This window comes from Mustela erminea, chromosome 4 (assembly GCF_009829155.1).
Source record: "Mustela erminea isolate mMusErm1 chromosome 4, mMusErm1.Pri, whole genome shotgun sequence".
In the NCBI taxonomy this organism is placed as follows: domain Eukaryota; kingdom Metazoa; phylum Chordata; class Mammalia; order Carnivora; family Mustelidae; genus Mustela; species Mustela erminea.
Genome location: NC_045617.1, coordinates 141,146,459 through 141,171,785, shown reverse-complemented (window position 1 = coordinate 141,171,785; position 25,327 = coordinate 141,146,459). Strand labels below are relative to the sequence as shown.

Below are 25,327 nucleotides of genomic sequence, written 5' to 3'. Positions count from 1 at the left end.
TGAATGACTGAATTTCCACATTTAAGCCAACTCGAAATCCGTCCCCCAGACTCGAACTCTGAATTTTAGGCTTGTGTACCCTTCAAAATGCCTGGCACACGGGAAGCTCCCGATAAGCACTTGTTGAACCGAACAGAGTAACTCGGATTCACCCAGTTCCGCCCCGGGCAGCGAGGTCTGCGTCCGGCCGGAGGACAGAATCCAGGGCTCCTGCGTTCTTATGTAAGAGCGAGTGACCCTCCCAGCCTGCTGGACGTCTCTCGCACAGAAGTGGCGGGGAAGGGACGGGAAGGGGAGCGCGAGCAGTCGTTGAGACACACACACACGGTGCCGGTGGTAGTCGCACACACTGGTTTCCAGCCTGCGTCGGTCCCCCACAGGCGTCTGAAAAGCCCGCGGCCCGCCGGTGTGGGGCGCGCGGAGGGGGCGGCGTGCTGGCCTTTCGGTGCAGGCGGTTCGGTCCCGTGGGGAAGGCCTGCCCGCCCGGCCCGCCCAAGGGCGCCGGGTCTGCGGGTGACAGCGGCCCCGCTGGGGGACTCCGTGCCAGGCGGCGCCCCCGGGCTCCCCGCGGCCTCGGCCCGGGCACCCCCTCCCCGGCCCCCGCAGGCGTCCGGCCCCCGCGGCCCCAGGCCCCGCGCCGCTCGCCGTTCTCGCCCGGGCTCCCCGCCGCGCTCCGGGCGCCGACCTTCCCCGCTCCCGGGGGCCCGGCGGGGCGGGGCGCGGAAGATGGCGGCGCGGGCCATCCCGGGGCGGGCGCGAGGGGCCGCGGCGCGGCGCGCTCGGCTCGGCCGGCGCGGCTAGAGCGGCGCCTGGGCCCGGCGGCGCGGCCTCCTCCCGCCCGCCGCCGCCGCCGCCGCCTTCGCCGCGCCCCGCCCCGCGCGCCCGCCCCTCCCCGGGCCCGGCCGTGCCCCGCGTCGCGCTCCCCCGGGATGGCCCGCGCGCCTCGGCGCTGCCTCGCGGAGCACACGGCGGAGCGGCGGCGGCCGCGCTCGGGGGGCGCGCGGCTGCGGCGGCGGCGGCGCGGCGCGTGAGGGGCCGCCTCGGGCCGAGCGGGCGCCGCCAACATGTCGGATACCAAGGTAAAAGTTGCCGTCCGCGTCCGGCCCATGAACCGGCGAGGTGAGGAGCTCTCCGCTCGTTCTTTTTTTTCCATCTGGGGTCGGGCCGAGGGCGGGGGCAACTTTGCAAAGTGCGGGCCGCGGGGCGGGGGCGGCGAGAGCGCGGCGGGGGCGGCGGGGCCGGGGCGCGGGCGGGCGGCGCAGTGGCCGCGGAGCCCCCGGCGCCCCCGGCTCGGCCGCCTCCCCGGGGGAGCCCCGTGCCCGGGGGGGGCCGGCGGCGCGGATGCTCGGCTCGGCAGCGGCCTCTTCCCTTCTGCTTCCAGAACTGGAGCTGAACACCAAGTGCGTGGTGGAGATGGAAGGGAACCAGACGGTCCTGCACCCTCCTCCTTCCAACACCAAGCAGGGAGAAAGGTAAAGCGGGCGCCGCGAGGGCGGGCGGGCGGCTTCCAGCCCGCAGCCCCTGCAAGTGTGAGCCCGGAGAAGGGGAGTGCTCGTCCCTATTGTTAGGAGGACGGCTTCAAGTTTGTCGCACGCTCCCGTCTGAGGCGGTTGCAAGTCCAAGTTCCTCTCCTCCCGCTGCCCCCCCTCCTTGCTCCCTCCCATCCCGAGCGGCTTCCGAGCCGGCACCAGCCCGCCGCGTCCCTGGCCGGCTTCGGGGCACCCGGAGCGAGGGGGCCGGATGCGATCCTAGAGACGACTAGTTCCACATTTTACAGATTAGAAAACTGAGGCCTTAGGCGGGCAATGGACGATCCCAAGGCCTTGTTTTAGTGGAACCCAGTGCCCTTCGGTTTTTTTTTTTTTCCTACCCTGCACAGTTGGCTTTATTTGGCGAAATTGTTAGGGACTTTGCATGGAGAAGAGGGGGACCCTCCCCATAATAAAGCAGAACAGTATTGTATGATGCAGGCTCAGGCGTGGACCATTTAAAATCTATTATTTTGTTGGTGCTGGGTCGAGATAATGCCTGAATGTAATGCGCGAATTTTGATTTTCAAGGAAACAAAAGTGGTGCCCTGAGCTGTGTAGACACTGCGGGGATGTTTAAAAAGGGGCTGCATTTACTGGATGGCAACATATTTGCATTTGAAAAGTGGTAACTCTTGGATCCTTATTAATTCTGCTCTATTCCACGCAGCAGTATGGGAAAATGCCTTAAAATAATTTGAATATTTGGCATTTTTCTGGTAAGCCCCCCCCCCCCCCCCGAGAAGAAAACGGTTGGAATTCATTCAGTATAGCAATGCAGTAGCTTGTAAAAATAGAAAGGAAAAAAAAAAACCCACAAACCCGGGAGATCTGACAGAATTAATTCCTCTGGGACATGAGTACGAGTGTGTTTCTAAAAGTCACCTGTTGATTGATGGAGTACAATTTAGTGATTTTTGCTCTTGGGAGATTTTTTCACTGAATAGACACTGAAGTAGGATTTGTTATTTTATGGCTAAAGGAAGCAGCTGCCTCTATTCTATAATCATGTGGTGTTCAGTCACAATTTTGCTAAATTTCGGGGAAGACGTTGTCAGGAGGTAAGATTGGGAGTTCTTTGCTTTTTGTGCTGAGGGTGGAGATTTTTGTTCAGTTTGCAAACATTCTGCTCCCTGTAGCAGATAGTCATGATGATAGTAGATAGCTAAAGTTATACTTAAAATGCGTTACATGGTTTTCAGTTAATAGATGGTTTTCAGTAATAGATGTATCCTTGAATAATATCTTTAGATACATTGTAAAGATTTATAGTATTTTAGATACATTTGTAGTGGTATAGTTGTATATTTCATGGTGATAGTGAACTGAGTAAATTTCAGTATTGAGGGATTGGATTAGAGTTCACATCATCAACATTTTTTCTGGAACTGGGTATAGTTTTATTATTTTCTCTGCAAATTCTGCTGGCTCAGGTTCTTGAGAGCCGTCTGGGAAACAGGTAGAATATTAGTTCCCGTTAATGTAGCTGCTGCTTCTGTTTTCCTTGCTGGTTTAGCACCTGCTCCTTGTCACTCTTAACGATAGGGAATGCTAAGGTTAGTTACCGTTTAATGAGATGAAGCTAATTTGTGGAGAGAAACATTTAATTTTGTGGAACCCGGATACAAATAACTGTAGACAGGTGGTTAGAAATGCTTAATAATTAGTTGATCATTTTTAGGGACACCACTGCAATTACGAATGGGGATCTTTTAAGTAAAGATTTGTAGGGTGACTTGGGGAATTTTCCATCTGCTGGCTTATTGGAATAGCCCCTTATCTGAAACTGTTAAGAATAGCATTGAAACATAGGAGTTCTCTTGTTTTGTCCCCCTGACAGATCAGATTCTTTGGTGGATGGACCCTTTTTGTGGGATTCTGCCTGGGTACTGGTCACTCAGTTTACAGAAAACTCGAGTGCAGTCTCTCCAGCGGTGCAGCTTGTAGGTTAGGATTACTGTCTTTGCAAGGATGGAGACACCAGTGCATTTTGATTTTCATTATGTAGCTTGGTTTCATATTTCTCCACTGGTTTTCCCTTAAAGCAACAGTGTATTTAAAAATAGAAATGATTCCTCCCTTGGGCTCTGGGTGGATTAATTACAACAATGCTTCATGTTATGTTTGCAATTCATTTCTGTCATTTATTTTGGGCTAAAGCTCAGGGAAAGGTGAGAATATTATTTTTCTTACCTATTAGTTCAAGGCTTGAACTATAGGAAGTCTTAAAATAATATTGGCAAACCTGTGTCAAGGTGACGATTATTATTTTCCTGAAAATTGCAAGAAATTACTAATATATTAACTATGAATAGAAATTTTAACTTAGTGGGTGAAAGTTTGCAGTCCTGCTAGTAAAAACAAGCAAGGATCCTTTGATTTCCAGAAAAAGAAACGGATAGGCTTAGCTTTCATGATTTCTCCCCTTTATGGAATAAAAGCCAAGATTACATGTTAAGGACTGAAAGATCATAGGGCTTCTGAGGTTAAAGATACTTATTCTGAAATTCTAAGATTATACTACACTACAGAGGTCCAGGTTAATAGTTGGACATATTTATTGTTCACTGTTTTGAAACATTAAGATAGATATGAACATGTTTCTTTTTGTTGTTGTTTTTTTTCCCCCTAAGATCAACTACTTTAATTTTATTTATTTATTTTTTTATTAACATACAATGTATTATTTGCTCCAGGTGTACAGGTCTGTGAATCATCAGTCTTACATAATTCACAGCACTCACCATAGCACAATACTCTCCCCAATGTCCATCACCCAGCCACCCTATCGCTAACACCGTAGCCACCTTCAATTTGTTTCATGAGATTAGGAGTCTCTTATCATTTGTCTCCCTTCCAATCCCATCTTGTTTCATTTTTTCCCTCCCTAACCCCCACAATCTCCCGCCGTGCCTCTCAAATTCCTTATATCAGAGAGAGCATATGAAAATTGTCTTTCTCTGATTGACTTATTTTGCTTAGCATAATACCCTCTAGTTCCATCCACTTCATTGCAGATGGCAAGATTTGGGTTTTTTTTTTTTGGATGGCTGCATAATATTCCCGTGTGTGTGTGTGTGTGTGTGTGTGTGTGTGTGTATCACATCTTCTTTATCCATTCATCTGTTGATGGACATCTAAGTTCTTTCCATAGTTTGGCTATTGTGGACATTGCTGCCGTAAACATTTGGGTGCATGTGCCCCTTTGGATCACTACGTTTGTATCTTTAGGGTAAATCCCAGTAGTGTGATTGCTGGGTCGTAGGGTAGCTCTATTTGCAACTTTCTGAGGAACCTCCATACTGTTTTCCAGAGTGGCTGCACCAGCTTGTATTCCCACCAACAGTGTAGGAGGGTTCCCCTTTCTCCGCATCTTCGCCAACACCTGTTGTTTCCTGACTTGTTAATTTTAGCCATTCTGACTGGTGTGAGGTGGTATCTCATTCTGGTTTTGATTTGTATTTCCCTGATGCCGAGTGATGTGGAGCACTTTCTCATGTATCTGTTGGCCATTTGGATTATGAACATGTTTCCTAAAATATTGTTGCATTTACTATTCAGGAGATATTTATGAAGTTTACATCATATGGGATCCTTTCTCTTCGCAGAGGATCCAAAGATGAGTATCGGCCTAGTGCCTGTATCAGAGGTCCGTGACTTCGAGAGATGTGGGAAGAGAGAAGGAAAAATAGTTAAAATACAATGTGGTAGATTATGTGGATTATACTTTTGCCATTGTATGTACCCTGTTATTGGAAATGACCTGTTTCCTCTTCTGTCTCCTTCTGAGGTTGCAAGCTCCCTTGAAGGCACTTACTTACCCTGTGTCACACCCTCACTAGCAGCTGGCATACAGTAGGCGCTCAGCAAGTGTCTGCACCAAGTAGGTTCCCTGGTGTGAACAGGGTCCTGAGGAGGGGCGTGGAAGTGCATGGAACAGGATGCAGAAATAAGGCAATTCAGGAGGGGAGAAGTGCGTGAGAATCCTTGATTTCCCAAATTAAAAAAAACACAGTATGAACAGATACATACTTGAAAGTCTTCTTCTTCTTCTTCTTCTTTTTTAAAGATTTTATTCATTTATTTGACAGAGAGAGGCAGGCAGAGAGAGAGGAGGAAGCAGACTCTATGTGGGGCTCGATCTCAGGACCCTGGGATCATGACCTGAGCTGAAGGCAGAGGCTTAACCCACTGAGCCACCCAGGCGCCCCTTTAAAGTCTTCTTTTGCCCCTATTCTTCCCATCCCCTCATCTCACCAAAAACAAAGTATATTTTCAGACACAAACATACCTGCTTGCACGTGAATATATTGTGTATTTCAACAAATACCTTTTCTGTCTTTATTTATTTATTTTTTTAAAGATTTTATTTGTTTATTTGACAGAGAGAAACAGAGAGGTCACAAGTAGGCAGAGAGGCAGGCAGAGAGAGAGGGAGAAGCAGGCTCCCTGCCAAGGAGAGAGCCCGATGTGGGGCTCAATCCCAGGACCCTGGGATCATGACCTGGGCCGAAGGCAGAGGCTTAACCACTGAGCCACCCAGGCACCCCCTTTTCTGTCTTTAAATACCCATAGATTCATATTCATTCTTTTTAATATCTAGTTTGGGTGGTATTGATGGTTTTAAAAATATAGATGGATGGCTTATGAATCTGATTGTTACAACTTTTAGGAAGTGAAGTTTTATTATGAAGAGAATATAGTGGAATTTGTTTGTTCTTATTTTTCGTAAAGTGAATTGTTGGATAAGTATTTAAAGCAATGTACATACATACTTTAGCCAGGTTAAAAGGAAAATGGGGTAAATTTAGGCTCTTAGTAAAAGAGCATCAAAGTCTTAGCTTCCTGCCCGATTTTTCCACACTGCAGTATGTACATTGTAGCTTGTAAAGTGTATGTTTCCTTGAAGGTCCGCAGAAGAAAGCTATGTCTCTTGTTGAACTAGATATATTTTCTTGTTTTTTTTTTTAAGATTTTATTTATTTATTTGACAGAGACAGCTAGAGATGAAACACAAGCAGGGGGAGCTGGAGAGAGAGAGCAGGCTCCCCTCCGATCAGGGAGCCTGATGCAGGGCTGGATCCCAGGACGCTGGGATCATAACCTGAGCCAAAGGCAGACGCTTAATGACTGAGCCACCCAGGTGCCCCTTTTTATGTATTGTATGTTGTAACTTTTTTCCCAAGTTGGCTTCCCCTCCTGTTCCAAAGGCACCTAGGATGGCTCCTTCTGCTCAAGTATCTTTGAGGACCAGAGGTTTAGAAAGCAGTGAAAGTCATGTGAAATTTAAAAAAACAGATCATCTAAGAATCAGTAATATTCCACATTATGAAATTATTTGGGTGACTTTGAATTCTCTTCTGTTTTCTGTGTTATACTTCTCTCTAGCTCAAATATTATAGTCAGTAGTAAGAAAGCAGAACATTTAGATTTCATTAACATAGAGTGATCATTCTTCATGCATGACATTAGTGGTATTTTTAAAGAGCATTTTAATGGAGTATTTTCATTAGCTGTCAACATTTGCCATGCCTTTGTTTTAAAATAAAGGTAGATTGGAATCTCTTACTTTTAAAAGCAAAACTAAAAGTAATTACAATGCAGTGTAGATTAGTGTTTTAAATTTTATTTTGTTCCAGGGATGCCTGGGTAGCTCAGTGGGTTAAGCCTCTGCCTTTGGCTCAGGTTATGATCTCAGGGTCCTAGAATTGAGCCCCACACTGGGCTCATTGCTCAGCAGGGAGCCTGCTTCCCCTGCTCTCTCTGCCTGCCTCTCTGCCTACTTTTGATCTCTCTCTCTGTCAAATAAATAAATAAAAATCTTAAAAAAAAATTATTTTGTTCATAGTCCATGGTTAAAAATATATTTAACATCATGGACTCTGTGTGTGTGCGTGTACACATGAATGGAGGTTCATGAAAAAATTTACTATGTGCAGTGTATCTGTTATTTCCTATCCCTCTGTTTTAATTCATTTTAGAAGCGATCGTTGACTTACTGAATTAATATCACAACCCAGGAATGTGTTATAATTTTATAATTTGAAAAACAGAAGTTTAGTGGGCAAGAGATTGGGTCCTGAATATATATATGTGTGTGTATGTGTGTATGTGTGTGTGTGTATAAAAATCAATGTACTTTATTTATTGAAATTTTTCAATTTTAAGTAATCTTTTCTGATTACTTAAAATAAGGGGGTTTGAACTCATGACCCCAAGATCAAGAGTTGTGTGCTCTTCTGACTGAGCCTGCCAGGTGCCCCTAGTGTATATAATTTAAAGTGTAAAGTAGTTTTTTTTTTTTAAAGAGTTTTTTTTTTTTTTAAGATTTTATTTATTTATTTGACAAACAGATCACTAGTAGGTAGAGAGGCAGGCAGAGAGAGGGGGGAAGCAGGCTCCTTGCAGAGCAGAGAGCCCGATGCGGGGCTTGATCCCAGGACCCTGGGATCATGACCCGAGCCGAAGGCAGAGGCTTTAACCCACTGAGCCACCCAGGTGCCGCTGTAAAGTAGTTTTATAATTTATAAAATCTGTGATTAAAAAAAAAAGGAATCCTCTTTTTCATTTCTTTCACAGAATCAGCCACATATAGCAATTTGAGCTCATTCTTTTGGTATTTCCCTCCATATTTCTTTCTTTCTTTTTTTTTTTTAGATTTTATTTATTTGACAGATTATAAGTAGGCAGAGAGGCAGGCAGAGAGAGAGAGGAGGGGGCGCATGCTCCTAGAGAGAGAGCCTGATGTGCGGCTCGATCCCAGGACCCTGAGATCATGACCTGAGCTGAAGACAGGCTTAACCCACTGAGACACCCAGGCACCCCTCCCTCCATATTTCTGAATAACATGCTGGTAGTGCTAATTTTTTATTTGTTTTATGTTCTCTTTCTATGCCTTATTTGCACCGTACCCCCAAATTCTTCCCATCCCCTATTTCCCCAATATACTTATATAACAATTTTGATTTTATCCATTTTTAGTGTTTATTTATATGATTACATAATATCATCAACTATATACAGTTGAGGCATGGGCTCTTCTATGGTTTCTCTTCCTGTCATACAAAATTTTTTGTTTTTCCTGGAGTTAACAATTGTTTTTACTTTTGACTTTTTCTTTAATTTGCTTCTTTTTCTATTTTCTTATCCTTAATTTAACATTTACATTGTCTGCTCCTTGCTTAAATCTCCTTTCAAGACATACCAAATACTTCTCTTGATTTCATCTTCTTGGAGACATTTCTCCTTAAGCCTTCCAGCCTGCTCCTGTATGAGCTGGTCGTCTTCAGTGCCTGACAAAGCTGTCGTGCCGGGGTTGCTTGTCAGATCATTCTGCGGATTCCCGCTACCTCTCTTCTGTGTGGAATCTCTTGTTTTTCTGTCTCCTTTTTCTTTCTTGGTTTACTGCCTCAATTTTGTGTAGAGCATATTCTTCAGTAACTTCCTTTAAGAGAGGGTGTTTGGAAGATAAAAGCTTTTTGAAACCATGAAAGTATCTGTTCTCCTCACTCACCTCATTGATAGTTTAGGTGGGTATCAAATTCCATTTTAAAGACGTATAGTTGCTCTGTTGTCTTTTACTTTCCTGGGCTTCTGGTGAAAAGCCCAAAGCTATTTGGATTTCTTTATTTAAAAAAAAATTTAAAAAGATATTATTTATTTATTTATTTATTTGACACATGCGAAGACCGAGAGAACGTAAGTAGGAGGTAGTGGCAGAGGGAGAGGGGGAAGCAGGCTCTTTGCCGAGCAGGGAACCTGATGCAGGCTTGATCCCAGGATATTGCAATTATGACCTGAGCCGAAGGCAGACACTTAACTGACTAAGCCACTCGTGTGCCCCACTGTTTGGGTTTCTAATCTTTTAGATGTGACATAGATTTTCATTTTCTGGAATCCTAGAGAATATTCTTCCCCAATTTTTTTCCCTTTTTATAAATTATTATTTTTACTGACAAATAATGTATTGTTTGCCCCAGGGGTACAGGTCTGTGAATCATTAGGCTTACACATTTCACAGCACTCACCATAGCACATACCTTCCCCAATGTCCGTAACCCAACCACACTCTCTCTAGCCCCCATCCCCCAACACTTAGTTTGTTTTGTGAGATTTGGAGTCTCCTATGGTTTGTCTCCCTCTGTTCCCATCTTGTTTTATTTTTTCCTTCCCTACTTCCTAACCCCCCCACCCTGCCGCCTTCCCCATTTTTGAGAAATCAGGATAGACCTTTTTGATTTGGAAATTTATGTCCTGCATGCCTTGTGTCCTTGTCATCTTTTTGTTCTACCTTCTGGAAGAGCCCCTCTATTATCTCCCAGCTGTTATGTTTAATTTTTCTTTTACCCTACCAATTTTTAATCTCCAAGAGCTTTTATTTATTTATTTATTTATTTATTTATTTATTTATTTTTGTCTCTGCCTTTTTTTTTTAATAGTATCCTATTTCTGTTTCTTGGTTATGGTATTTTCTGTCTTTTCTGAGGACATTAATGATAGTTTTCTGTTTATGGTCTACTTTTTTAAATGTGGTGTTTTGTTTGTTAAAATATGAAGTAGTTTTATAGAAGCTAGTTTAAAGTAAAGATAGCTTGATCTCTGTCTTCTTTGCTAAGGACATTGCTCAGATGTAGCTGAATGCAGCTAGACTCTCGTTTCTCCAGGGCAAGGACAATATATGACTCATCTTTGTAATCTCAGTGCCTAGATTCAAGAATGCCCAACACATACAGGAAGCATTTTGTAAGTTCTCTTCAGTGCCAAAAAAAAAAAAAAAATTATTAAAACCTTTTGTGTAATCTCTTTTCTGTTAACTTCCAACAATGGAAATAAAAATAATGATTTCCTTTTCCATAAGAGCATATGTAAATGCTATAATTGAAGGTAGTAGCTGCCCTAGACAATGCATAATTACCAGCATTCATAAAGGTAATTAGCTATAGTTAGTACAAAAAGCTGTAAAAAGTAGAAAAATCCTAGTTTTGCATCACTAAATTCTAGTTGATTTTTTTTTTTTAGTTACTTTTAACTTAAAAATATGTATGCTTGTTGGGCTGGGAAATTTTTCCTGCATGATCCGAAACTGGACAGTTTATCACCCCACTAGTTAACTTGGTAGCTTCTGGCAAAAATCTAGTTAGAGATAAGTGGATAACTTGGATTGTGTCTAATTTTTTAACAAAATCACGCCTGCTGTGCACTCATATTTTTAAGGATATTCCAGGAATGTGTTTCTCCAAGTAGCAGGCTGCTTGAAGACATCAGGGTTTCTCAGAGTCATTCAGCCACACTCACTCTTTCTCAGATCTTCCCTGGAGCTATGGTAGAGAAGGTGTTTATGCATTTAGAATTTAAAGGAGTTTGGAGAACATTACCAGCATAGGAAACAGAACAGCAGAGAAACCAACACAGAAACACCCAGAAAGATTGCATTGTTCCTTGACCACATAAGAAATTCAGTTTACTTAAAAACAGAGCTGTCAGTGAAGGAAGTAAGGCTAAAATTTATATGAAAACATGTGTTAAAACAACCAAGAATTAATTTTTGTGGGATTCAGGAGGTATCTTTTTTTTTTTTTTGAGATTGATTTATTTATTTTGGTGGGGGTGTGCACACGTGCTTGTGAGCAGGGGGAGAGGCAGAAAGAGAGGGAGAGATAATCTTCAAGCAGACTCCCTGCTGAACAGGGAGCCGGACAAGGGGCTCGATCCCAGGACCCTGAGATCATGACCTGAGCCAAAATGAAGAGTCAGTCACTCAACTGATTGAGGCACCCAGGCACCCCAGGGGCTATCTTTTCAAAGAAAGTCACTCTACAAAATGTTTCTGGGACTTTAGACTTACAAGTGTAAGAAAAAATGTGAGAAGTTCCTCCTTGGAAATTAGTTTATTTGGCATTTTATCACCCAACAATTAGCGGAAACAAAATAAAAAAGTCAAGTTTTCACATCTCTAAAATTTTATTTGTAAAAACACATAATTCTGATATTTGATTGTAGGCTCTAAGGGTAAAAGGAAAGGTAGAAGAAACCCTTGCAGACACTCAGGGCAGCCCATCTAAGCCTCATTATTGACTTGAGTCCTGTCTGGATTTCCTGTTTCTCTGAGATGGACGATTCAGTGAAGCACTGATAAAGTAGTAGAATAGTTTTTTTTTTTTTCTTGCACATTTATTTATTTGTTTGTTGGTTTTTAAAACAGTAATAGAATTGTTTTACCAGATTGTTCTTGCAATGGACTTTTCACATCAAAGCACATTTGCATCTTTAAAAAAATTGCTTCCTTAGATATTCTAAAGTGTTTTTTCATGGGTATCTTTATCAGATAGAAGGCGGAAAGAAAACGGGGTGGGGTCACTATCTGGCCAAGCCTAAACAGTTCTTTTTCCTCTACCCTCATTTTGTCCTTGTCCAAGTAATACACAAATTTGCAGTTATAATTTTGTGTTTTGCTTTTCTCCCATTTATATTTTGTTATGCTATATCATTTTCACAATTATAATTTTAATAATTGAATAGTCTGTTGAGTTTCATAATTTTTAGCCCTTTAAATATTTTTGGACCATAAGATTGCTTCTCTTAATAATTATACATAGCTGAGAGCATCTTCATGAAATTTAGAGTCCTTTGCTAGCTGAAAGACATTTCTTCTCAAACATGCCTGCTAACACAAAAATTCACCTTTGAAATTGTATGCAAACATGAACTATCTTCTTACATTATAATGGAATTAAAAGTTGATAATTTGCATATTTAAGTATGAGATAGGTGATGAGGAAAATGATTTTGTATGGGCCATAACAAGACCAAGAGTTCTCACCCTTGAGTGTGTATCAGAGTTTTGGAGAGCCCCACCCCAAAAGGTTCTGATCCAAGAGATTTGGGATGTGCTTTGAGAATTTGCATTTCTAACAGATTCCTGATGCTGATGTTGTTAGCTCAGGACCAAACTTCAACAACTACTGGTTTAGACTAGTGCTGTCCAATAGAACTTTCTGGAATGATGGAATTGTTCTGTGTATCTGCATCCAATATGGTAACCACCAGCCTTGTATGATTATTGAGCTCTTGATATGAGGCTAGTGCAACCAAAGAACTGAATTTTAAATTTTACTCAATTTTCATTAATTTAAATTTAAACAGCTACATGGGGCAGGTGGCCGCTGTGTTGGCTGACAGAGGTCAAGACATGATCACACATTAGAATCACCTAGGTGCTTTCAACATCGATGCCTGGGTCCTACCCTCAGAGCTTCTGGCTGAATTGGGTTGTGTACACCTTAGACATTGGGATTTTTGAATGCTCTTCAGATGTCCCAGTTATGATTCCGCAAATTGCCCCAAAACTTGGTGGTCTAAAACAGCCATTTCCTTATGTTCATAGATTCTGTGGGTCAGAAATTCAGACAGAGCAAAGTAGGTATGACTTCTCTTCCACAGTCTGGGTCCTCCTCTTTGAAGACCAGAAGTCTGAGGGTGTAGACATCTGAAGGCTTGACTGGGTTGAACGTCCACGGTGGTTGACTCAACACAGTTGGCATTGGATTCTCATGTGTAGCCAAGGTTGAGAATCACAGGTCCAATTTATTAATGAACCAAGTGTTGAAGTTCAGGGTCACACCTTGTCCTTTGGTCTGTTTTGCTGTTTTGATTGTGATCATGTACTCATAACCATTAACTTTCTGCAAATTAATATAGGAAAGCCTCATAAAATCAGCCTAAATATTTACCTTATTAAGGTAACGGATGGAACTTTCATAGGGCCTTCCTGTGCCGGGGGTGTGTCTTACTTTGAACGTGAAGCCTCGAAAGCTAAATAAATTCTCTCCCATTAAGAAAGAAAGAAAAAAAGCTTCCTGCTCCCTCGCCAGGTGTGTTTAATAAAAATGCCTCTCCTGATTTATTGGTTTTCAGCAGCAGGGGAAGGAATTACCTAAATGATCGAGATGCAGAGTACCTTGCCTCTTGCCTGTCCTTTGCCTGGATACTGACTTCTTGGGCCTATGGACCGCCCTTCCCGGCTGCGGGCCCTGCCGAGGGGTGGGGCAGCCCTCCCAGCTTCAGCTCCTGGACGGCCCCAGAGCCTGGGGACCCCGTGTATGTGGAGGGTCCGCATGGCAGGACGGACTGGAAGGTGGGGTGCTGCTGCTTCTGCGCCTCACTTGCGCTGTAATCCTTGAGCTACTTCGCAGTCCTTTTCCATCTGACGCTGTGTGTGTATAAAACTGAGGGCTAGCCCAGGTAATCTGTCACGTTTTTGAAGGCCTTAAATTCAGATGTATCCCATCTGTACTAATGTGTAGAGTTGAGTCCAGCAGAGTAATCAGGGTAACATTAATGGGAGCTGAAACGGGTTGCACTGTAACTTGCTTCTGAGCGTCAGGAACACAAGGGAGGACGGGGCCACTGTTCTTGCAGGCTCTGTTTGCCCGCGGCAGCTGATGCAAGAGCCGAAGGTGTCGAGTGAAAGGAGACAGCCCCGCGCTCCAGCTCTCTGCGGTCTTCTCGCCAGCGGGTCCCTCACAGACCTTCTGCGAGCCTCCTGCCTGGCGGGGGCCGCCGCTTCTGTGTGCAGCAACCGGCTTGTAAATCACCTGATTTGGACCCGTCCATTAGTTTTCCTCTTGCACGGTTGTGCTTTTCTGGGGGAAGCAGTGATTTTTAAGCTGTTCCTGCAGTCTTGCAGCTGTTTTATGCAACAAGCATGCACGTATGGGGGTGGAGAAGTGACCTTTCCAGAGCCGTTTCCTTCAAGTGCCCTTGGGCAGCTTGTTTTGTTTCTGGCGGTTTGGTGACAGCCCCACCAAACCGTGGTTGATCCTCAGTATTTCCTATCTTCCATTGTGAGACCAGATCGGGTTAGAGAGAGAGAGAGAGAGAGAGAGGGAGAGTGTGTGTGTGTGTGTGTGTGTGTGTGTGTGTGTATGTATTTCCCTTCCGGTTTGTGCTCTCTTAGCGTTTCTTTCCAAAGCAGAATAGTTACTGCTTCTGGGCGGCCCCTTCAGTGTCTGGTCTCTAGGTGTGATGAGTGTCGCTGCTGTGAGAAGCCGTGGTGAGGGAAGCGTCTGTGTGCCGTTCCCTTGGGGGAAGAAGTTTGCAGTCTTTTTCTTTCTTTCTTTCTTTCTTTCTTTTTTAAGAAGACAGGGAACAGGAAGGAAGCCTTTGAGGAAAGGGAAGCTTTACTTTTTGCTGTTAGCCCTTTGTGTCGTCTGGAGGAGACACTCCCTAGCTTGGACATCTACCACCAAAGACCACAAATACTCCTGTATCTCCAGCTGGGAGCCACAGAGGAAAACCAGAAGGGGCAGACAATGGTGACATGCAGAGATACTGCATTACCAGTAACAAGTAGTTTTATCCCCAATTCTGGAAGGCCACAAGCAGTCAACCCACATACGGTTTGTCAAACAGATTAATAAACCTCGTAACAGCCTTACAGCCCGTGGCTTCATAAAGCACGCCTTCAGAATTGATGCTTTGTGTGCCCACCTACCTATTTCTCCAGCTACACAGAATGTGTAAGATTTATAGGCTGAACCTGTAATTGTGATTGCCCTTTTTCAAAATTGGATAATACACTGTTAGGGCTTTTTGTTTTGTTTTGTCCTTTTGTGCTCTGTCTTTAACTTCTTCTACTTACAGAGTTAATTAAAGTTTAGAATCCACTCTACAAATTGTAACAGGGAATAGTTACATTATTACATTGAGCAAGATCCTTAAAATTACTGTTTCAAGGGTAATGTTTTGAGTAAGTAGGGAGCAGTGTGGTCTGGAAAGCTATCAAGATAATGGTGTTAAATTTGAGCAACCCTATCTAGTTTGAAACATCTGCTTTTTTGGGTCTAGAGTTACAGCACAAATAGGTAACATTAGCATGGCAACATAACTAAGTGTTTTTGAAGCCTTGAAGTATTGCTGGCTTTGTTAGAAAATATTCCTCTGTTGAGGATGACAGCTTAGTCTGTGCTTTGATGCTGAGTTATGCAGTGGAAATAATTTTCCAAAATTGCTGGTCTACTGTACTCCTAAGGGACTCTTTTTTTTTTTTTTTTTTTAAGTTCTCTAGCCAGGTTATTATTTAACTAGCTTTTTTCAAGAGTGACTTGTAGCTGTCCTTGCTCGTTGGTTCCCAGACTTGAGAACCAGATTTTTAAAAACCAACAGAAACGAAAGTGCCTGACTAGCTCATTTGGTAGAACATAGGACTCTTGATACTGGGTATATCAAGCCTCATGCTAGGCATAGAGCTCACTTAAAAAAAAATTTTTTTTTCTTAAACCCAGTAGAAATAAAAATTTGGATAAACAGTGTTTCTAACTTACTTTAAATGTGCCAGGCAAGCACACTAAAACAAAAACACCACTGTATCATGATACTTCATTTAATAAAGTAAACCTCTTAACAACAGAAGGAAGGACATAATTAGAATTCAAACATTGGATAAATTTAGTTTTGTAAAGTACTTACCACATGGTTAACTTTCCCCTTTCCTGGGAATTGTTGGAAACACCACCGTGGGTCACCCACAGACAGTGACGTGCAGTTAGTTGGATGTCCCTGGTGTCTGTGATGTCTAGTAATATGTCACTTATGACATTTGTGAATGAGCAGCTTTGACCCTTTGGTCCTTCAGGCCAAATCACAGACTATGAATGTTAAAGGATTTTTTTCCCTTTAAAATTTGAACAAAGCGGGGCACCTGTGTGGCTCAGTCAGTTAAGCATCCGACTCTTGGTTTCGGCTCAGGTCAGGGTCTCAGGTCAGGGTCTCAGTCCTGGGATTCAGCCCTGAGTCAGAGGGGGCTGTGCTCTGCAGAGAATCCTCTCTCTCCCTCTGACCCTCCCCCTGCTTGCTTGCTCTCTCTCCCTCAGATAAATCTTCTGAAAAATGAATAAAACATCTTCTTTATTTGTATGGCATTGAATTTTTGGAATGGTACAGGGTACATCTTTGCTTTTGTCATCTGATGTGTTGAAAAAACTCACCAGTCTAGATAAAAGTTAGCCTAAACAGAATTTAAAATTTCTTAAGTATAGTAAATTACTTCATATCTGCACCAAAGCTTTTTACTCTCAAGGAAGGGTAGTCTTTTCATTGTCTTCTGCAGTGTTTCTGTGGCTGTTATGGGTGGGTGTAAATAACTAAGCATTGTGACAGAATGGTATGGTGGCCAAGAGCCACTGTGAACTTTGGGGGCCAACTGCTTATGTGTGACTCACTTACTGGCTGTGAGATGCTGGGCAAGTCCCTTAACCCATAGTACCTTGGTTTCCTCTTTTATAAAATGGAAATAGAGCTACCGGCACTGTGGGACGTGTGGGGATTAGCACGGTGCACACACTAAGTGTAAATGATTTTATTATTTTTATTACTGTGGGACACTTAATGCTCATTGATCTGGGTTTCGTCCCCCCCCCCTTTTTTAAAAGATTTGTTTGTTTCTTTATGTTGAGGGGAGGGGCAGAGGGAGAGACCTTCAAGATAGCTCTGTGTCCAGCAGGGCTCCATCCCAGGACCCTGGGGTCATGACATGAGCTGAAACCAAGAGTTAGACGCTAACAGACTGAGCCACCCAGGTGCCTTCAATCTGGGTTTTGTTTTTAATATTGTTTCTTACTCATTCCAAGTTTAATAAATGAATTTTTTTTTAAAACATTCAAAAAGAACAATTAAAGTAGGAAACCTTACCATTCTCTCTCTCTCTTTTTTTTTAAGCTTTTATTTATTTAGGGAGCTGGGGGGAGGGACAGAGGGAGAGGGAGAGAGAAAAATCATGGAACGGGCCTGACACGGACCTTGATCTCACCACCCTGAGATCGTGACCTGGGCTGAGATCAGGTGTTGCGCACTTAACCAACTGAGCCACCTAGGTGCCCTGGAAACCGTACAGTTCTTTTAAGTAATATGGAGTTTCCAATTACTCTTTTTTTTTTTTTTTTTTTTAGATTTTATTTATTTATTTGACAGACAGAAATCACAAGTGGGCAGAGAGGCAGGCAGAGAGAGAGGAATAAGCAGGCTCCCCACTGAGCAGAGAGCCTGATGCGGGGCTCGATCCCAGGACCCTGGGACCATGACCTGAGCCAAAGGCAGAGGCTTTAACCCACTGAGCTACCCAGGCGCCCCTCCAATTACTCTTGATTGAAGTGTCCACATTTGGAAGACTTTTTTGTCTTTGCAATGACCGTGGACCTTCAGGTCTGTGTTCTAGTTATTGTTCTAGTTCTAGTTATTGGCTGCAGGCCCTTGTTACCTCAGAATAGTACCTTCTCGGAAGTGTGTGTTGTACTAAACTGTGTTTCTCTTCATTGGTTGTAATTAATGGCTAATAGGCTGTATTTACGTAGGGGATTCATAGATGGTTAGTACTCCCTAGACAGACTGACTCTTGAGGAAATCACTGTCCGAAGGTATTGAAACATCGTGTTTAGTAATATTAGGTTTCTGCGCTTCTGTTTTTCTACCTGAGGCAACTGACTTTATTATCCCAGTCCCCAGGGTGGTGGTGACTCTTGTTCCAATGGTTTATACTGGAGAAATGGACTCAGGGCCTCTCCTTTAAAAATTCAAATTAAGGGTTCTCTGGCACTTGTTAAGTGAATATATTTTATTCTTGGACTTACTTATTTAGCGTAATTTTTTTGGTTTGGCATTTTTTTATTGACACTCTAAAGCTTGGAAAATATGTTTGGGTTATTTCCTAGAACCTACCTGTGCAGTAGGTTCCTTTGAATTTACTAGTTATTTTCTTAAAATATGTTTTACTTTAGAGGGAGGGAGCAAGACAGTGAGTGCACGGGTGGGAGGGCCAGAGGAAGACGGAGAAAGAGAATCTCAAGTAGATGTCACACTGAGCCCAGCCCGACTCAGGGCTCAGTCTCAGGACCCTGAGATCACGACCTGAGCTGAAATCAAGAGCTGGACCCTTAACCAACTGTGTTACCCAGGCACCCCATTTCTTAAAATACTTTTTCAAAAAAAAAAAAAAAGTATCCTGCAAACGTGCATGCATATTTGTGGTCCTTTTATTTTTAAATTTTTATTTATTTATTTTTTAAAAGATTTTATTTATTTAACAGAGAGAGAGATCACAAGTAGGCAGAGAGGCAGGCAGAGAGAGAAGGAAGCAAGCTCCCTGCTGAGCAGAGAGCCGGATGTGGGACTCCATCCCAGGACCCTGAGATCATGACCTGAGCCGAAGGCAGAGGCTTAACCCACTGAGCCACCCAGGCACCCTGTGGTCCTTTTATTAAGGGAGCGATGCATGGCCTCAGAAACTTTGATCAGGTTGATCAGGTTTGATCAGTTGTTGTGTGCAGAAATACCCCAAAACTAAAGGGAAATATAATGCAAGGTTTTGCTCTCCTAAGGACTTTGCACATTTAAATGAATGAACATGAAGTGTGTGTTTGCTTTTCTCTTTGTTCCCAGGCTGGGTAAAACATCTGAGCCATCATTCTGGGCCTGGGAAGTAGGGAGTGTGGGCAGTGATTCTCCCATTGGCCTCTCCCTACCCTCAGGGTGCTCCCTGGGCCCCACCCCTGGAAGCAGAGAACAGGATGGGGCGGGGAAGCAGGAGGAACCTCGAGGTAGAGGGGACTAGGCGTGGGCCTGGAGCGTCAGCGTCTGGGTGGCCTTGGCTTTTCAGCCTCTCCCCCAAAGCCATCTCAGCGATCTGGACACCCAGTAGGCCAGTTTGGGGGAGCACAAAGCCAGGCTACCTGTGTCTCACTCTGTTGCTAGAATGTTTTAAAGTATCTGAGGGACTTATTAGATAAGCTGCAATTGTAAATTGGAAAGACAAAGCCTTTTACTTGATGAGTCAGCCCTGGTGATTAAACAGCTATTAAGCAGCACAGATCAGATCCCGTCAGAGGTATCATTCCTGCTGTAGGCTGAGAGCAGAGGAACTGTTTATTTTCAGGATTCCGAGAGAGAGATCTAATGACAGTGGAAAGTAAATAGATATCAGATCGGTTACATGGTTGCAGACCCTTGCCTGCTTCAGTTACCAGGTTGGTTGTTTGTTTTAATTAACTTGAATCTTGCAGTTAAATGTCTGGATCCCGGATAAGCTTGGCAGGAAGCCATAGTGACAGGGATCGCCTCCCCGAGCCCTTCGCTTATTTGGTGAGTTCTTTCTAGGGATATTGGTGACCCTGGCAGGATTGCTGAGCAGAAATACCCATTTAAAAGCTTTCGATCTGGGACACCTGGGTGGCTCAGTGGGTTAGGCCTCTGCCTTCAGCTCAGGTCATGATCTCAGGGTCCTGGGATCAAGTCCCGCAAGGGGCTCTCTGCTCAGCGGGGAGCCTGCTCCCGCCCCTTCTCTCTCTCTGCCTACTTGTGATCTCTCTCTGTCCGTGAATAAATAAAAATCTTAAAAAAAAAAAAAAGCTTTGAATCCATTCTCGGGATCAGTCTGGTGCCCTTCCTCCTTCCATGTGCTCACAACCTGTTGCCCTGAATAATGGAAAAAGAAATGTTGCGGAGGACCAGCTTGTTCCCATGTGTTTGCTGAAGAGGGGCTGCTGTGGAAATGCAACCAGACTGGTTCTCCATCTGCAGGAGAAGCCAGAGAAGCAGGAGCACTGGAGCGGTAGGAGGGCCTGAAAACTCTTGTTAGAATCTGAATGAGTAAAAACGTAAGCAAACCAGAGCTGCCTCCCCGGCGCATCTCCTGCATTGCACCGAGCCCCTGGGTCCGGCGAGGCTGCTGGAGAGCGCTTTTGCTTCTCTCGCGGGTTTGTAGCAGAGGGTGCTTGCAGCAGAGGGTGCTTGCTGGCCGGAGCCTTGCGGGGCTGAGCACGAAGTCCTCCTCGCTGCCCCTTGCACCGGTGTTTTTGTGTCCTTAGGACGTCTCTGGCTGTACTTCGGGGTGAAGTGGAGTTGAGAGAGGCTGTCCTTTACTAAGGGATATGCATTTCAGGGCCTATTAATTGGGGGAAAATAATGGTACATCTCTGATTTTCTAAAGAGCTGTTTTTCATGAAAGCTCTTCAGTTGCTCTGTGGCTTCTCGCTTGCAGAATGTGGCCTTTCAATAAAGACTTCTGGTTTTGCAGTGGGGTCTTCCCTCAGTGCCCACAGCCACATGGCAGTAGGGTCATACTGTGAATGTCCCTGGTGAACATCGTTGGGGTGGGGGGAGGCCCTGGCCGGTGGCCGGTGCCGCCTGCCCCGAGGGCTGGTGTGTGGAGGCCAGTCCTCCAGCGGAAACTGCCGGGGGCTCACTGGCTCTGACTGGGTTGGCGGACAGCTGCAGATGGGGTCCTTGCCACTCTGCAGCAGTTAGCAAGTGGTCCTTGGGCTGCAGCCTCTTCAGAGCTTGGAGCAGCCCCAGTTTATCACTTTGGCCAGGCTTCAGCCACAGCACTGTTCTGGAGTTTTAGGAGGGAGCTTGGCATTTTATTTCTTCAAGAACTGTCCAGCCTTCTTTTTCTCCGTTGGTAACTGAGGTGCTCCGTGGAAGGTGGGGAAGAGATGGAGCTCGTAGCAGAATCCTCCGGGCACCTCTGTCCAAGTGCACCTCCCAGTCCTCCAGTCCCCTGGACAGACGTGCTTTGGAGAGGGTGCCTGAGGACTTCGGTCACAGCTGCGGGACCGTGGGTCTGTGAAGAGCTGTTCCCAAGCTTCTGGTCCTTCTGCACTGGTTTCTAGAGTACTGCACAGGTTTGAGGCACTGCTCACTGGGAGTGTTTGTTCGTGTGTGCACGCGTGCTTCCGTGCTTGCTTGTGCATTCAGGTACTGGTGTTCCTGGTGAGCCGCACGCTCGTTGCAGGGTGCCCTGTGTTCACCTGCTGTCAGTTCAATTTGGCTCTGGGGGTTCAGTCGTGGAGTGCTGTGTCAATGTTCTGAACACTTGAATGGAGGATAACAACCAGCTCCATGTTCCTGAAGAATTCGTGTAAATGGCTTATTGTGCCTCCTTGAGCCGCTTTTAGTTACTGTCTGTTTTCCCTCTGTTTCCCCCAGCAGCGAGCGCGCGCCCGGTACGAAGCCGGTGCCCTCTAGGTGTTTCGTGCCTGGGCGCCGGCATTTTCCCGGCAGAGCTGTGCTTTGGTCCGTGAGTGAGGCTGTGGGTGGAAAGATTTTATTTCATCCTCAGGCTGTGTCTGTCACATCACTTGTGGCTCTCCTGCTTCTAGTCTGGGCCCTACAAGACCTTCAATTTCTGCATGGGATTATTACATAATCATAGGCTGTGCAGTGTTGTGTGGCTTTTTGGGATAATGACTGTACAGTGTGGTTCCAGACCCTTACGGCTTTGACTCCCACTGCCCTGGGCTGACAAGCAGAGGCCACCGCTGTTAGTGTGACGTAAGCAGAGGTCGATCCAGCCGAGCGGTCTTGCAGACTTTGACCAGGTTCACCCGGTTAACATCCTCTGTCCCTCCTGTGCTGTGGCCCCAGCAGCGAGTTCCCTGCAGGCGACTAATGGAAGAGAATCCTGCCCTAGGCAAAGTGATGTCTTCCTAGAATGCCAGAGCTGTTGTCTGCCCCTCGGGGGTGGGGTGTGGTCCCACACTTGGGGGGCCAACCTGACTTAGTGAGTCGGCTTACTGGGAAGTTTTTCCTGCGGTTGTCATGGAGAGAGAAGCGGAAGATACTGGAAGGTTGGCCGCACACCTTCCTGCAGCCTCACGCCAGGTTAACAGCTGCTTTTTAACCCAGGACAGCTCTGTGAGGGGCAGGGGCTGCTGGCCTGCCTGGTCATCTTTCTCCTGGGGGGTAAGGGTCCCTTTCATTCTCTGGTTGCCGAGTGGTCCTCAGACTGATGATGCATCTTGCGCCTGCCCTCTGGCCATTGGCGTGTTGTGGTGGTTGTTTTTAAATTCAGAAGCACCCCTGTGCCATGAATGCCCTGAGGCAAATCAGAAGCCCAGGGGTTCCAGGGGTTGTGGGCAGCCTGAAGCGTGCACATGGTGTCCCGCAATGGACGTTGGAACGGAAGTCACAGGAGAATGGCATTCTGCGGGGATAGCTTTGAATCTGTTTGTATTCTTAAGTAAGCCATTACAGACTTTATTAAGACTTTACTGACCTTACGAAATGAGTCATTGCAGACTTTATTTAATGAGCACCGCATTAACAAGTTACCTTTGATATGTCTCCCAGCAATTATGAAACATGAATGAGTCATAGCTCCATGGCTGGGCCTCCTTGGTTCCGAAATCAGAGCAGGAAGGCAGAAGCCCAGAGCCTAGCCCGCGGAGAGCCGGAGAAAGCCCACTGCTCTCTCACCGGTGCAAGTGAGAGGGGAGGGGCTGCTCACCGGAAGTTATCTCAGCTGCAGCTGGCTGGCTGGGTACTTTCAGACCTGAGATAACCGGGCACCTCCCGAGACCTGCAGTCTTCCAGAAAGGCTTTGTGTAGTTTCCTCTGCCTCAGACGAGTTTGGTTTTCCAGTGTTTGCACCATTGACAGTGGGATGGGCTCCGGCTTGCCTTCCTTCCTCAAAGCACTTGTACGTTGACAAAATAGCCAACAAAATGGTTCTGATGTTACTGTGACTATTTAAAATCCAAGTGTCTGTGTGGCTTTTTAGGGACTCGCAGCTGACTTTTGCATGGCTCTGGCTTCCTTCCTGCAAGGCAAGTGAGAGGCATATAGTGTCCCTTTACTTTTGGAAATCTTGGGTAACCTTTTAACAGAGATTTCTTTTCTCATTAAAAAAGTGGTGTTCATTCACTGTTAAACAACTTAGAAGATACAGGATATTAGAGATAAAGTAAGATTTTGCTCATCATTCTGTGAACATCTTGATGCATTTTCCTTTTTTGTGTGTGTGTGATATTCCATACCACTGAGATGGAAAACTTATTTTCTTAAGGTTAGTAAAATTCAGCAGTTCCATGCTGCACCCTTGGCTGTACCACCATCTAAAAATTGAGAATTCTGGGGGCTTGGGTGGCTCAGTTGGGTAAGCATCTGCCTTCGGCTCAGGTCATGATCCCAGGGTGCTGGGATCGAGTCCCACATCAGGCTCCCTACTCAGCAGAGAGCCTGCTTCTCCCTCTCCCTCTGACTGCCTCTCTGCCTACTTGTGCGCGCTCGCTCTCTGTCAAATAAATAAATAAAATCTTTAAAAAAATTAAAAAAAAATTGAGAATACTAAGCACAGCTAAGCCTCACCCCAAGTCAGAGTTCTGGCTCCCTTCATCGAAGTTTTTCCCTCCTCAGACTACTTTTCCCCTGAGAAAGTGTGCTCAGTACCAGAAAGGAATAGCACGCCAAGCCAAGTTAGATGCCCCTGGAATATTTGGAATTTTCCTTCCCTAGTTGATGAAGTGGCATCAGAAGAACTGGTTCTGCAGACGAGGCTCCCCGGGCGTGAACCTTGGCCCCTGTGCTGCATAGCGGGGCGATCCTGAGCGAGCTGCTGAACCTCACTGTGCCTTCATCTCCAGCTTTGTAAAAACTAGATAAAGCTATTTGAATCATTTCTGGTGCTTGGTAAATGGTAAACGTTAGCTGTTTTGATGAGTGCACCGTTAACGATTACGGCAGTGTTAAGAACCAGGAGGCAGGGGCAGAGTGCTGATGCAGTGTCGTGGGGACGTGAACAGCCACATGGATTTCTTGGAATGACCTGACGGGGAGCACGCGTGCGGTTGGGTGTGTGCACGCCTGACCTGTGTTCAAACAGTCAAGCCTTTTGTGGTATCTGGATCAGCTCTAGTGGATACGTTTTATCCACACTCCTTTTCCCTACATGCTCGAATTGTCACATCGTGGCCAGCGAGCAGCTTCTTAATTGTGGTCTTTCGGCTGCTGTTTTGGAACTTTTGACGTGTACTTGTTCGCTGGCGAAAATATGTTCCAGAGTGATGAGAACTTACTGTTTCAGGACGAAACTCCGATTAGGGGAAAAGAACGTTAGAGACAAATTCAATGTTAATGGGTGCACTGAGGCATTTCTGATGAGTGCTAAAGTTAACTCACTTTGGAGGTTGAGTTAAAGATACAGACAGTGTTTTGAGTTGACATTGCTCATTTTCATTATAACTGGATCCTTATCCTACTACCTACCTGTTTGAAAATTTTTAGCCCCAGTATTATACTTGGTTTAAATTCTAAAGAGTGTGTGGTTATTCCTTAATCTAAAATGATGACTCAATCTAGCGTGTTATCTGTCACTACAAAGATGAATCTGAATGAGGGCAACAAGGTAATCCCCAACCGTGGTAATAAAGGTGCTGGCTTAAGTCACAAGATTGAACATCACAGATGTCTTCAGTGGCTGTACTCTGAAAACCTCTCACTAACGAAGCACAGTTAAATGACTTTGTTTTGAGTCACTTGTAATCATTTTGTTTTCCTTCCTGCTTCTAAAAAGAGAATGGAACTTTTGACTCAGTAAAAGCAATGTGAAATTTTGTTAAGGACCAGAGAACCAGCTTCTGTGTCTGAACTCCCAAGTTTCTCTCCGTAATTGTTGGAATAGGTCTTAAGGAGATTTGGATCAAATAGAAAAAAAAGTGTTACCCCTCCCCATCTCAGATTTTAAATATTTGAATACTCTTCTCAAATCAGTGAGGTTTGGATGGTTTGGAAGGCTAGCCTTCCTGGGAACATCTGCCACCTAATTGAATTTGCAAACACACCATAGCTAGAGACTTGTCTAAAACTAAGAACTATTAGAATTAATCAGTGGAGGCATGTGAGCTACCTTTGACTTTTTTCATACCTTTCAGATTTCTAAAAACGTTTACCAGGGATAAAATCAAGCCAACTTGGAATCCTCCCAGATGGCAGTAACCTAAGCCTAAAACTCGCTAGACTAGTATCATTTTTGT

The 25,327-nt window shown here is 44.9% G+C and overlaps 1 protein-coding gene across 4 annotated transcripts in view; it reads left to right on the top strand.

The window, feature by feature from the left end:
* Positions 1 to 887: 887 nt before the first annotated feature.
* KIF13A (kinesin family member 13A) overlaps positions 888 to 25,327 on the top strand; it is a 204,700-nt gene continuing 180,260 nt past the window's right edge. For all 4 annotated transcript variants that reach the window (XM_032341186.1, XM_032341184.1, XM_032341185.1 and 1 more), the window contains exons 1-2: positions 888 to 1,119; positions 1,382 to 1,472. In XM_032341186.1, the coding sequence (XP_032197077.1) occupies positions 1,065 to 1,119; positions 1,382 to 1,472 (146 nt within the window). In that variant the 5' untranslated portion in view covers positions 888 to 1,064. The remainder of the gene's footprint in view (positions 1,120 to 1,381; positions 1,473 to 25,327) is intronic.